Source organism: Globicephala melas, chromosome 9 (genome assembly GCF_963455315.2).
Source record: "Globicephala melas chromosome 9, mGloMel1.2, whole genome shotgun sequence".
In the NCBI taxonomy this organism is placed as follows: Eukaryota; Metazoa; Chordata; class Mammalia; order Artiodactyla; family Delphinidae; genus Globicephala; species Globicephala melas.
In genome coordinates this window covers 102953259-102967320 of record NC_083322.1, presented here as the reverse complement: position 1 = coordinate 102967320, position 14062 = coordinate 102953259, and the positions used below count along the sequence as shown (strand labels likewise).

At 49.6% G+C, this 14062-nt stretch overlaps 1 protein-coding gene across 1 annotated transcript in view; it reads right to left on the bottom strand.

Annotated features, from left to right (window-relative positions):
* Positions 1-2415: 2415 nt before the first annotated feature.
* DDC (dopa decarboxylase) overlaps positions 2416-14062 on the bottom strand; it is a 54178-nt gene continuing 42531 nt past the window's right edge. The window contains exons 9-14 of the mRNA XM_060304961.1: positions 12634-12710; positions 9742-9761; positions 8734-8832; positions 6305-6406; positions 2799-3006; positions 2416-2435 (exon numbers count right to left, since the gene is read on the bottom strand). Of these exons, the coding sequence (XP_060160944.1) occupies positions 2416-2435; positions 2799-3006; positions 6305-6406; positions 8734-8832; positions 9742-9761; positions 12634-12710 (526 nt within the window). The remainder of the gene's footprint in view (positions 2436-2798; positions 3007-6304; positions 6407-8733; positions 8833-9741; positions 9762-12633; positions 12711-14062) is intronic.

The following is a 14062-nucleotide window of genomic DNA, read 5'->3' as shown; positions in this document are numbered from 1 at the left end:
ACAAAAGTCACAGCCAAATAATGAATAAAAGCTATATCCACTGGGGTTAACTTATAGCAAATATTTCTTCATTGATGAGAGGCTGAACAGGTGTAATCACGAGGTTCTTTCTGGATAACTTTGGAGAAGGAAGCATGGGCCACATTCAGACTTGGTTCCATGGAGCTGGGATGATACATCTTTTCCTCTCATTCCAGTATTCAGATCACTTCAGGTTTTGATCTCTACAGGGAAAAAAAAGAACATGAATATATGGCTGTACTCAAAAAAATGCAAAAATCATTTCTGCCACTGAGATCAGCAAACACTACAAATCAGGCTTTCTTCCCCCGGGAGAGGCTTTTACCAGTACAACACTGATTACATGCAATAAACATTTGGAAGACGTAGCACTGTACATAACACAAAATAAAACGAAAATTAAGTTAAATACTTTTAATTGTTTACTGAGCTCTTAATATGTGCTTATGTCTCTTTTAGGCACTGTATAATGTACTGCTAGAAGAGGACAGGCTGCTAAATGAGAGAACAGCTTAGACTGTGTCCAGAGGACGTGGAGAGAAGGCGTTTGTCACTGCATTCATCAAAGCTGTAGCAGTGGTTACTGCGACCATCTCCATCTCCATCAGACTCTTATTCATCTTTATTTCCCCCAGATTTTGCACAGTTCCTGGCAGAATGGATGCCTGTTGGCTAAATGATTGAATAGATTAGTTTGATCATGCTGTAATAAAGTAATATATATATAATAGGTTATATATCACATTTAAAAAGTGATTTTTAAAGGATTCAACTGACTGGTTGATTGAGTCAGGCTACTGTGGGTAAACTTGGCCAAAATACTCATTATCATCTTTTTCGTTTTCTCCGAGCATGTACCTTTAACAATGAAGCAAATAACACCTAATTTTAAAATACTAAATAAAATAGTGTAATGGCACACACACACACACACACACACACACACACAAAATGGAAAAATTAGAACTTTGTATACTCCTCATTTGAACACAGAGAAGGAGTATACTCTTTCTCCAACTGTACAATGGAAAAGAGTTTGAACTGGAAGTAATGAGTTTTTATTGCCAATCTGGCTTCTCTATGATAAATTTTATTAATGTCAACTAGAATCTTGGTCCAATTTCCTACCTTTTGTCAAATAGAAATAGTTCCTTCTTTCTCTCAGAACTGTGACCAGTGGATTTGACATAGCCTTACATAAGCACCAGTAAAACCAAGGTGTTAAGATGTTCATCACTCTAATTAATCTGACCAAAACAACATACATGCATGGCGATTTACTATTGTATCCTACATTTTAAAAAATTAAATCCTTTCATTTTTAGCTCTGCAATTCATAGCAAGTATAATGACTCCACAGTAATTGTGACTTCTGTTGGAAACGTGCCTCTGTTTCTGATCATTTTTCTGAGCTACAGTCTCTTTCTGTGTTGTTTGGGGCATATGGGAATAAGATATGATGAGATACACAAACAGAGGGCTGCAGAAATGTTCCTCAGCAGCGTTTGCCTGATGCAATTCTGTTTTGAATATATCTTATTCCCCTCCCCCACACACACACACCCACCACACACACTCATGCTTATTGCGGAGGAGTGGAATAATCTGGAACTACGGGCCTCTCCCCAACACCTTTCAGAGATGCTCAAGCTTGAACTGTGGCATTGCTCTGGGAAGGGTGGCCCCTCAGCTTACGAGCATCCGACCTTTAGGAAAGGGCTTTGCCGAGCCAGGAGGAGGACCTGGTGTTTCAGGACATGTCCTGACAGAGGAGGTGGGTCTCTGACCTCACAGGTCAGAAGCCTGGATGGACCTCTCACATAAACGTAACAGTATTTAGCTTTTGATTTTTTTGAGCACTGTAGTATCTCAGATATTCGCAGTTAAAATTAAGAGCCCAGAAGATCAAGTTGTATGCAGTCAGTAGACTAATCCCATTGCACACTGAAGTTCTGCATCCCCCGTGGGTGACGACAGATGGGCAGTGAGCAGGAAGAGAGAGAAAGAGAAGCAGAAGTTCCCACCACCTGCCTCCTCCAAGTGGGGCGAAAGGCAAAAAGACAGAAAGCAAGACGGTGGACAAACTCTAGTGGAACGATTCCTAAGATAGTTAATGCCGAGGCTCTGAAGACTCTTATGGTTCAATAGACATCATTCCAACCTGTTGCCAACACTGCCTTTGTGCAGATATTTTCCTTAGAAGTCGCCTGCCCGCTGTCTTCAGGGTTCCTGTAACTGATGCCCAGTATTCTAGACATTTCCTTTCTCTGAACCATCATGAATTTGGTCCTAGCCAGCAGTCACGTCAAATTCCTTTTTGAATGTTTTCATTCATTTTCAGTTATCTACCGTTTGCCAGTTTAATGTATAAGCTTGTTGTGATCGTAAGTTGCCTCAATGCAAACTGAAGAAAGCTGAGGGGAAATCATAGGCATATGTGACTGACGGTCTCGAATAAAAGAATACAAAGCAGAAATCTATCAGAGTTACTAAAGCTTCACTACAGGCTATGTTCCTTCCACTTCTCCGGACCAGACAGGGCCTGGTTGTTGTTTTTTCTTTTTTAATGCAGAGTATTTTATTTTATTTTATTTAGCTTTTGGCCGCGCTGTGTGGCACGCGGGTTCTTAGTTCCCCAACCAGGGATCGAACCCGTGCCCACTGAATTGGAAGTGTGGAGTCCTAACCACTGGAGCACCGGGGAAGTCCCGATAGGGCCTGGGTTTAGCCCCCTCTTTATATGGTGGAGGAAATCTGGCCCCCGCAGCACGGCTTACCGCCTTTTTCCTCCTTCTGTGCTCCCAGCAGGTCGGTCGCCAGCCCTCGGATGTGCTCCCAGGCCAGCTGCACGTGGGCCGACTCCACCGTGCGTGAGCAGATAGCAAAACGCAGCACGAACTGGTCTCTCAGGTGACAGGGAACCAAGTGGATTTTCCTGGCACTGTTTATTCTTTCCAGAAGAGCTTCGTTCAGTCTGTTGGAGCCCTGCAGGGATTGAGAGAGAGGGGCAGTGCTCAGATCTGCGGGGACCCAAACACTCACCACCAAGTGAGGCCCGGGTGGGTGACACAGCCCCAGATCAGTGAGGGAGTCACCTCACCACTGGCCTTTCCTCTGCAATGGTAGAAAATTCAACTAAGTAATCATGACATGGCCCTGAAAGACGGCAGCCCTCCCACAAGACAACTTCTTCATGTTCTAGTGTGCTGTCAAAAGGTGAGCCTTCCGTGATCCAGGTTTTTAAAGAAAAATGAAGATTCCTAGACATGTTATCTACAAATTCATGAGCTTAAAGAGCAGAACTGTTTAATGGCACCAGTGAAGAGAAAGCTTCAGAAGAATTCTCAACAATGCAGTCAGTCCCCTACATACGAACTTGCAAAGATGCAAACGTGCACGTCCAATCACGTAAGTTAGCTCACGTGTCTCGCGTACGTCGTCAAGTGCGTGCGTCCTCTACAAGTGGTTGTGCGTCTGTGTACTTCACTGTACAGTACTGTCCAGTGTACAGTAGTACAGTATCTTTATTTCAAGCCCAGGATGTCTGCAAGCAAGCCTAAGAGCAGTGGTATACAGCCAGCTGTGTTAGTCGGGTGCCTAGGCTAACTTCGTTGGACTTACGGTCAAATTGGACTTACGAATGTGCTCTCTGAACAGAACTTGTTCCTATGTAGGGGACTTACCTGTATAGAAAATGAAGCGTAATAGCCAACTGCTTGCTAGGATCTGGGAAAACTGTCCATGAACTATGGACCAAGGGACCACTGGTGGATCTCCCTCTGGAAAGGAGCAGCCCAGCAGCCTTGGGCAGGGAGACGGGGGGCCCACGCCTCACACTAACTGGACCAGATGGGAGGCGTGTGTCACACAGAACTGGGAGCCGTCCCTCTCCTGCCCGGTCAGCCCCGTTGTTCCTCATAGCTGCCCCAGCCCTCTCGGTCTCCATTCTGTTCCCAGGCAGTGACTCCACCCCCACACTCCTTATAGTTGCTGCAGAAGGGCCTGGAAGTGGGGCCGAGTCCTGGGTCATGTGACCCTCAGTGGGTTACACTGTTCCTGTTCTTGCTTCATCTCAAGGGCAGGGAGGATTGTGGGAAGGGAAGCGTCCTGGTCGTCCGGATGCCAGACACCGGCCTCGTGTCCGTGCAGGGCCTCCAGGCCGCTGGATGATGGCCTGCACGGGACTCCAGCTGATGCCCCGTGGACGGTGCATGAGCCAAAGGCCACTCAGAAACTGCTGACATGCACCGGGTCCAGACAGAGCCGGACCTGCTCGAGGATGAGGATGAGAAGGTGGTACAAAAGGATGGAATTTCACCAGGAAGTCTTCACAGGAGAGCAAACACCTGAAAATTACGTATGTAGGAAGTAAAAGCAAGTCACTTGGGAAAAATTTGCTTGCCATTTTCTAATGGATTGGACAAGATATATTTTCTACGAGCTAGAGGCAAAGAGCCCAGCAGAGAAATCCGTCTGAGATGTAACAACAGAAGTAACGGCAAAGACGGAATGAGCAGGTGCAGAGTGGGATCAGGGAGGCTGGCTGAGAGGAGGCGGGGGAAGGAAATTGATGCCATGGCAACAGCTTATCCACTTCAGGTCAGATAAAGACCACGCACACGTTGAGCCATGGATGATGGAGAGGACTTGACATCCAGAATGGGCAGCCACGGGGCAAAGAATAGAATAATGAGATAGCAGATGTGGGGGACAGAAAAGTGAGCCAGGACGCCTGGATAACTTCCTCCCTGAGAAGAAAACTGGATTCATGGAATGGAAGTAACAAGTTTCACAAAAGACATATTTCGCTTTCTGAAAAGCCCCTGGGCGGGAGGGCACACCATGCTGCCCAGGAGAAGAGTGGGAAGGGCACACACAGGTGGCTTCGGTACCCTTGTAAATGAGGAGGAGAAAATAAAAGTCTTGACTTTGACAACATTTCGCTCAGTGAAATAAGCCATTCCCAAAAGACAGCATATTGACGATCCCGTGGCTATGACTGTCCAGAGCCAACAGATGCATAGGGACAGGAAACGGGTCCGTGGACGGAAGGATGGAGGCTGGGGTGGCTGCTGGTGGGTGTGGGCTCTCTTTGGGGGAAAATGAAGATGTTCTGAAGTTAGCTTGTTGTGAAGCCTGTGCAACCCCGTGGATAGTCTAAAAATCATTGAAATGTATACTTTGTATGGACAAAGTGTATGTCACGTGGATTGTATCTCAATAAAACGGCTAAAAATTAAAGAATTTAAATCCTACAGGAACACTGGCAGTAGAAGCAAAAACAACTGATTGATGGCTAGCAAGTCAAAGCACACTTGCCCCCAACGCCAGCGCGGACGGAACTGCCCCATCCGGTCACCCCGGGGACTCTGCGCCAGCCTCTGCACACCTGTGCTCAGGCGTCTCTGAGTGACGCGCTGCAGGGACCTCACGTCTCCCTGCCAGCTCTTGTGTCAGGACTCTGCTCTCTCTCTCCTGCTTCCAGGCTTTTCCATGGCTGGTTCCTGCCAGCATTCAAAGCCCCAAGAATCGCTGAGGGGAAAGGAAGGGGGAGCGAAGGGCCACGTTTGGATGGGCAGCACCTTGCCAAGGCGACTGAGCCCGTGGTTCCTTCTTCTGCTGCCCTCTGTGGACTCGGACAAGAAGGCCTGTGGGTGGCGTCAACTCTGCAAACAGAAAGCTAGCCGGAGAGCAGGCAGGGTGTTAGGCCCCAACCCGGCATCCTTCACACAGGGCAGGTTACTAAGGGGCCTGTGCGTGCAGCTCCTCTTGGGGTCTTCGGAGCAATGTGGTCATGATTCCCAGCAAAGGTGGCTGAGGCCCTCAGGCAGCAGAATTACAGAGCCCCAGGGACCAGCAGTCCTCCAGCCCCTGTATAAGCACCGGCAGCCTGAGGGCCATGTAGGGGTCAGCGGGTCCCGGGTGGGCCCGAGACTTGCTTCTCACAGGCTCCCAGGTGATGCCCATGCTTGTCTGGGGACCATGCTAGGACCAGTGAGCCCGTGGGTAGGTCAGTCCTTGGAGGGTTCCAGTGGCAGGGATGGATGGATAGAGAAGATGGCAAGCATCCTCGGGCCGGGTCTACACAGGCAAGAAGTCTGAACACCAGTGAGAAGAGTAGGTGTCCCGGCAGGGAGGTGGGAACAGCAGGCTGGAAAATTCGGGGGGAATCCACGGTCTCTGGGGAGCTCGGGCGGGTTTTGGAGCATAGACATAACGAATGAGAGTTTCCTCTCTGTCCTACTCAAAGAAAATTCAGACAACTAAGTCGACTTAGACGTACCTTTAGCCGGAAACAGACCAGCCCCAGAGTGACTTCTGCACAGATTTCAAAGCGGGGATCCTGGTGCACCAAAGCCTCGAATTCGTGGGACAGCTGGACGTGCTGCAAAGGGAAGGGACAGCTGTCTGAGTTTCTCATCACCGCTTGGTTCAGAGCTTAGCCACCTAAAACACCATATCAGACCACACGTGGAACATGATTCGTTGATAAGCTGTGGCCATTTTCCGCAGCACTGATGTCACCCACTCCCAGCTTTCCCCGTGCAGCTTGAGAAACTGGCTGCCAGTAGAAAAGGGCGGAAGTCTTCAGAGAAACACCCCTTGTCATCTTCTGCTCAGGGGAGCCTTTTCACCCCACCAAAGAATCTTTTGTAATTTTAGGATAAATGCTGTCAAGGGGGATTTAAACTTTCCAGAAGAGAAACAGCGGCCGACGTTGGCTGGCCAGCTGAGCGCTTCACCGGCCAGCTGTCGAGCTGACCCGCGACACAGGGAGTGACACCGCAGTCTCGCCCATTCTGCAGACCAGCAGACCGAAGCTGATTCCGATACCAGAGCTCCAGGTCTGCCGCTGTCTGTTAGGCCGCAGCACCTGCCACCGGAGGTGAGAACCTCATCCGTCCAGGGCTGCCTGCTCTCCCTGAACCCACCCCCTTACTAAACGTCTCGATGTTTACAGAAACCAAAAGCTGCTTCACACAGTATGTGATCTGACAGCCAGCTGGCCCAGGTCTCGGCACACAGGGAGCACGTCCTAAACGCCGGTATCCAGCGCGGGGTCACTGGCAGGGGCCCCGGGAGCGTCTGAGCAGAGATCGTGCCGCTCCAAGTGTTGGGACAGACACACCATTTGAATGAGTGGTCCCCGGGCCCGGGACGAACTAGAGGGCTCCAGAGACTGTGCTGGCAGGGGTGCCCTTGAGCTGGTCCTGAGGAGCTGCCCACCTGCCGGGGTGTATCCGGCTCCGGCCACTCAGTCCCCTCCTGGGAAGGCAGGGCCGGTCCCTCTCAGGGAGGCTTGCAGGGTTTTTCAGGAAGCAGCGATGTGATCACACCCAGCTCCCCCTGAGCTTCCAGCTGGAATCAAACCACCTGTGCTTTGCCTCCTTTCCCCAGAGCAGCTGGGCGAGAACCCGTGAACTCACGCACACGTCCCTCCTCGTTCGCTTCCCCACGGAGAACCTCCAGGAGCGTTATGGCCTCCAGAGCAGCCTTGTAAGACAGACGGATGCTCATGTGTGCGGCGCCGCAGGGGCCCAGGGCCATGTGCCCTGTCACAGGGGAGGGCACACCCGAAGCTGCACTGTCACCAGAATGAGACACTGCAGGGTGCCCCATCCCCGTGATGTCTGAGGACCTCTGTCCTTCAAGGTGGGCCCACAGGTGAGGAAGGACAGCCGGATGGGAGCGCCCGGCTGGAAATCGGCAGGCCTTCTGCAGCCAGTTAAGGGAGGCCTCCTCTGGACTGTGTCCTCGATTGTTAAAAAAAAAAAAAAAAAGCAGGGTATACACGCTACTCTATATAAAATAAACAAGAAGATCCTACTGTCTAGCACAGGGAACTCTACTCAATATCTTGTAATAACCTATAATGGAAGAGAATCTGAAAAAAGAATAGATATATATGTATAACTGAATCACTTTGCTGTGCACCTGAAACTAGCACAACATTGTAAACGAACTTTACTTCAATAAAATTTTAAAAACACAGGGCTTCCCTGGTGGCGCAGTGGTTGAGAGTCCGTCTGCCGATGCAGGGGATGCAGGTTCGTGCCCCGGTCCGGAAAGATCCCACGTGCTGCGGACTCTGGGCCCGTGAGCCATGGCCGCTGAGCCTGCGCGTCCGGAGCCTGTGCTCCGCAACGGGAGAGGTCACAGCAGTGAGACGCCCGCATACCACAAAAAAAAAAAAAAAAAAAAAAATTAAAAAAACAAAGCAGGGTCGTGGGGCTTAGAGTCGATCCATGGTTCTCACAGTTTAGCGTACATCACAGCCACCTGTTGGCTTGTTATATAGAGGTTACTGAAACCCACTCCGAGAGACCAAGGTCGTGCATGTGCTTCTGGTCGGGGCTGTGTCGGAGGACATGCAGCCCACGCAGCCCAATCTCTCCCATTCTGGCAGTCTTCTGGAGAAAAACCTACTGCATCCTCATTACTGCCATTGTGGACTGGGCCTCACTGTGGGCCAGCGGTGGCTCCAGTGGCAGCTAACAGTGTTTGTCACTTCGACAGTCTCCTGGAGTGATAGCCTTCAGTCCCCGTGAAAGTGTCTAAAAGACCCAGAATCGTGCATTGAGCATCTTGTAAATGCCCCACTCTCAACAGCCCAAACTTCCCCTTAGAGTGGTTTATGATGACATCTTACTTCCTTTCTAAAGTCTAAGACCTCCCTAATGTCACCCGGATAAATAATGAAAACAAACTCACCTTGCGGATATAGGCCTGCAGTCCCTTGACTCCGTACATCCTAAAAACAAACCACATCTTCAAAGAGCGGAACCTCCGGCCCAGCGGCAGCTGCCAGTGCTGAAATAAGACACAACACGGCACATCCGTGAGGGCTATGCTAAGGGCTGCTTTCCTTTATGGCTCATGGCCTTGTCCTCCAGGGTCTTGAAGGCCCTGGAGGCCAAACCCTCTGGCTGCCATGCCCCATCCTGGATGGCAAAGCTGACAGCAGTGGAGTAAGCGGTCCGGCAGCCGGAGGCTGTCTTTACAAAGCTCTGAGATGCTCGTGCAGGGCACACGGGGGCCAGGCCGGTGCTAGGCTCGGGGGCCATCGTGAGCAGATGGGGGGAGGTGCGGGACTGCCCCACAGGGCGTGCGACCCTAAAATGTTTGTGTCACCCTACAATGCTGTCACTACCTCGCTGGAGTGGGGTAGATTCCCCGGGGGCAGAGGTGCCCTGTGCACCCAGCCTTTTCCCCTCACCCCCGACCAGACGTGAGTTCGGAGAAGAGGGGGCCAGGCTTGTTTGCCATTTGATTCCCAGCCCATCTCCCGGCTCACCGCAGCTGCCAGAGCAGCGCACGGCTCCTGCCTGGGGAAGGAGGCTTGTCACCAGAGCAGCCAGTTAAGAGGCTGTCGTCTGAGCGCTTCTTACGCCCTCTGACCCTTTGCTCTCCCACTGTCCCGGGGATGCCAGCTCCTGGCACACAGCCTGAGCACACGATGGAGGGACCGCCCCACCTTACAGAGGAATCTTCCAGGGGTCACGGGCAGCTTCATTTCCTCTTAACCTGAGACCTGCCATCCGTGGGCTCAGCAGAGCTCGATCTCTAGTTAGGACCCAGTTAGAGGGTGTCCTCTTGTGGGACCCTGATCCTGAGAGGACCGGGAGACTGCAGGGGCTACAGCCCATGACAGTGCCCCGCACTGCATTCACATCTTGCATTACCACAGACCTGGACTCAGGGAGACAAATCTCCACTTACCCTGTAGTCAGTGATAAGCCCTGGAAAAGAGAAAGAAAAAGGAAACAAAAAGGAACCATTAGACACCTCAGTTGATTACATGTCCAAGTCTTTTCCATCATCTCCTGAACCAGACATAAAACCCAGGGCAGGGCTGACTGCTCTTTGAGCCACTTCTCAAGGTAACAGATTCAAGAGCGGCGGGGATTCCAGAGAGCAAAGCGTAGAAGGACGTGCCGAATTACGCATGGATGGATGCCACAGCTGATCTGACCTGGGAAGCCGGGGACGCTCCAGCCACAGCGAGCCTCCTCTGGACGCCATTGGAGGATCAGGTGTCCAAAACGCATCTTTCTAATCCCCACCTGATTCTGTGCCCAAGAAACTTAGAAACGTAGAAACTTCTGTCTACGAAATTCTTTGTCCAGCGTTCTTTCCTCCGTACCATCCTTGGCTTTGCAGCTCTTGGCACAAGGGGAGACTAAAATGCAAACTAGTTCGTAACCCCTGTGAAGCCATTTGAATCCCAGATAATGAAACTGACTCGAAGAATACCCAGTGGGTATTTGCTCAGCGCCAGAACCCAGACTAAGATCTGAGAATACAGAGATGAACACCCATCAAAAGTTTGATTCTTTTTTACATTCTAATTGCTCTTTATACCACAAATTCACCTTCCCACGCATGAGTGAATGCGTGATGAGGGCTGTATATGATCTGATGCCAATTTACCACCGGGCACAAGGAGAAAGCTGAGACTTTCACGCTTATGTAAGTGCAGAAAGTGAACCCACATCGGGAGGCCTGGGAGGACCCCTGCATGGGAGACTTTGGTCCTGGACCCCAGTGATGAGAGGGAGGCGTCCCAGTGACCCACAGGAGGGACTGGGCTGCAACCTGGGGAGCTGCGGGGTGTGGGGTGAGGGGCAGTCCACGTGGGCAGTCCTGAGTGGGTTTTTTAATAGCTAAATAATGAAGAGATTTCTTTTTTTTTTTTTTGCGGTACACGGGCCTCTCACTGTTGTGGCCTCTCCCGTTGCGGAGCACAGGCTCCGGACGCGCAGGCTCAGCGGCCATGGCTCACAGGCCCAGCCGCTCCGCGGCATGTGGGATCTTCCCGGACTGGGCCACGAACCCGTGTCCCCTGCATCGACAGGCGGACTCTCAACCACTGCGCCACCAGGGAAGCCCAAGATTTCTTTATTGAAAAAAAAGGATCTTTTTAAAAAACACTCTAAACATATTCCATTTCAAATTACAGCAGGCTTAGCAGGAAAGTGAGATCCATCCAGATAAAATAGACGCTTATATCCAGTGGCCATAGAAGTTTAAAGTTGATTTTGGGTGATTTACTTGGTAAACACAAAATGGGTCATTGCTTTTGTTGATTCACAGATTATTTTAGGGAAAAATTACAAATAACTAAGATTGTTCATCTTTAACAGCCATAGCCAATATTTCTATCAGAAACTGCCTTTCTATAAAAGTGGAATAAAATTACACTTTTTAAAAATTCCTGGAGCAATGAACTTTACTGAGATGGCTTAAACTCATTCTAAGAATTCCTTCTTTTTTTTTTTTTTTTTTTTTTTTTTGCCCATGCCACATGGCTTGCGGGATCCTAGCTCCCCGGTCGTCGGGGATTGAATTGAATCCAGGCCCTGGTAGTGAAAGCGCTGAGTCCTAACCCCTGGACTGCCCGGGAAGTCCCGAGAATTCCTTCATTGTTTAAGAGCCGCATTTTGCTAACTGTCATGATGACTGTGGTTTTCATTATTCAAACATGAAATGTGTTTTTAAATAGAAGAGATTTGGCAGCTGGTTCCTAATTTCTCATGGCTTTATGCCAACGCCATTTTTAAAAACTAGACTTTATTTTTTAGAGCAGTTTTAGGTTCTGAGCACAACTGAGCAGGGGCTGGGTGTTTGTATCCGATGCGCCCCATGGGACGGTGGGCAAGTTTAAGAGGGCAAAACCCAGGTCTGATCTTTCCGTGGAGACCGCGCGGGCTGGGGTCCGCATAGGAGGGAAGGGGCTGTGCCTCGACTTGTGTCACTACTGTTCAGCGCTCCTGCCACAGTCATCAAAACTGCCTCATCTTCCATCCAGCCCAGTTCCTGCTCAGTACGTGGAGGGTGGGGTCACGTGATCTCCGGTGTCCCTCCCATCACTAACATCCACTGTTGTCTAAGGAAACTCAACGAGACAGTGGCAGAAGTACCCAAAGACTTGGCCTGTCCTTCCCTCCCCGGGGTCCCCGGACCCCATGGTGTCCGGCATGGCACCTGCTGAAGAATGAGAGAATCCTCTCCCACCCGGAGGCTGAGTCCTATAGGGACAGACAAGCATGCAAATCACCGTCCCCAGCGCGTGGATGACAGCGGGTGGGCACAGAGGGACGGGGGAGAGTCTGTGCAGGTCACCTCATGCATTGTATATGATCAGGATCTCAAGTAGTCCGTGAGATTTGGGTTTTTTTTACTAGGAGACTTAATTTTTAGAGATCCGCATTTGTGTGTGGTTCCTGTCTCAGCCTTGCCCAATTTTCTCTTCCCTCCCCAGGCCCCTGGCCCAGCTGTTTCTTCCCCGGGTGCTACTGGTCTAAGCGATACAAACTCTCTTTAGGGCAGTCATCATTTCAAAGGCTCAGTGCAGGAGGTGTCCATGCCCGTGTTGAGGGCCCTGTGGCCCCTCCGGCCCTATGGGTGCCTCCCCCAACCCTGCCGCAAACAGTGAGGAGAAGAGGCAGGACCGCGTCGCCATCAGCGTCCCGCCTCAGGAAGCAGCTCGTCCTGGCTCTGCACCCGGCCCCCTAGGACCAGTCTGTAGGCATGACTCTTCACCTTGGCTCTTGGGTACCATGGATGCAGCTCTGATGGGAATGACTGGAGAAAGCAAGGCCAGTGGCTCACCTGAGTCCTGGTGGCTGTGCTTGAGGTACACGGGGTCCAATTTAAAGGCTCCGGTCAGGTCAGTTCTCTTTTTCACCCTGTTTTAGAGAACAAACCAAGGGGCTTAACGAGAAGGCGTCTCAGGTGGGCCTTCATGCCACCTGTTCCTTCTCCCGCCGGGTTCAGGCTCCCCTGCTCCCCAGTCCCCTCCCTGACACCCCACCCGGCACGCATGGCCCCCATCTGCACCCCCCATCCCCTGGCTCGGCTGTAGCACAGCATTAACCTCCAGAGCTCTGGGCCCCTGAGGTTGGGGGTATGGGGTATAATAAAAATAAGCCTTCGGTCTTTATTCCTGGTCCGACTAGAACTGCGCTGAGACCTGACACTGAGTCCGCATTTTCATTTAGTTAGGACTTCTGGAATGGCTTCCAAAAAACTGTACCCTTTTCTTCATACAAATCTACACAGGTTTTGCTATATTTATTCATAGTAACCTTACATCTTTTCTTGCTATTATAAAAGAATATTTCTTTTGAAAATTTTCCACGTGCTACTTATCATATATGCAAATAAATGCAACCTTTAAAGTGCTGTGTATCTAGAAATCTTGCTGTGTTCTCTTATTAATACTTTCTCGGAAGATTCTGTTCTCATTGAAGACACTCACACCATCTGAGAATCATGAGTTTTACGGCTTCCACTGTAATCCTTACTTTTACTTCTCTGTCATGTCTTACTGCACAGGTTAGGGAAGCACAAAGCTGAATAGGGTGTGTATTAAGGGAATTGTAAAGTTTTCTCCTGACGTTAAAGGCAGTTTTTCTAATATTTCACCACTAACAATAGGTTTGCTGTATTTTTTTGGACGATTTTTTTTTATCAGATTTGGGAAGTTCTCTTCTGTTCCTCTTTTACTAGAGCTTTTGTGTTGCTTGGGTTAGAACTTTATCTAATGCTTTTTCCGTATCTAATGAGATGATAACTTTTTTTCCTCCTTTACTATTAAACATGGTCATAACATTTTAAAATCTTTTAAGATTTTTCAACCACCCTGGGATGTCTGGAATGAACACATTTTAGTCACGATATACCGTCTTTATTTTCCCCTTAAACATTATTGAATTTTATTTGCTAAAATGTACTTGGAATTTCCACATGTAATTTTGTGAGCTTGTCCTGTAGCTTTCCTTTCTCAGCTTCTCATCTGGTGTTGGGATCAAAGTGACACTGACCTCATGATATATGTCCCCCTTGCTGGTCTCTGAACTACACTTATAATTAGACCTATAGATGCCTTGACAGTTGGTAGAACTTGCTGTTAGAAGAATTTGGATGTTTCTGTTGTGTGAAATGTAACTATTGGCACGTAGTCTTTACAGCTATGAGACGTTTCAGGTTTTCTATTTATTCTTGAGTCAGTTCTGATGACATATTTTTTGTAGCTATT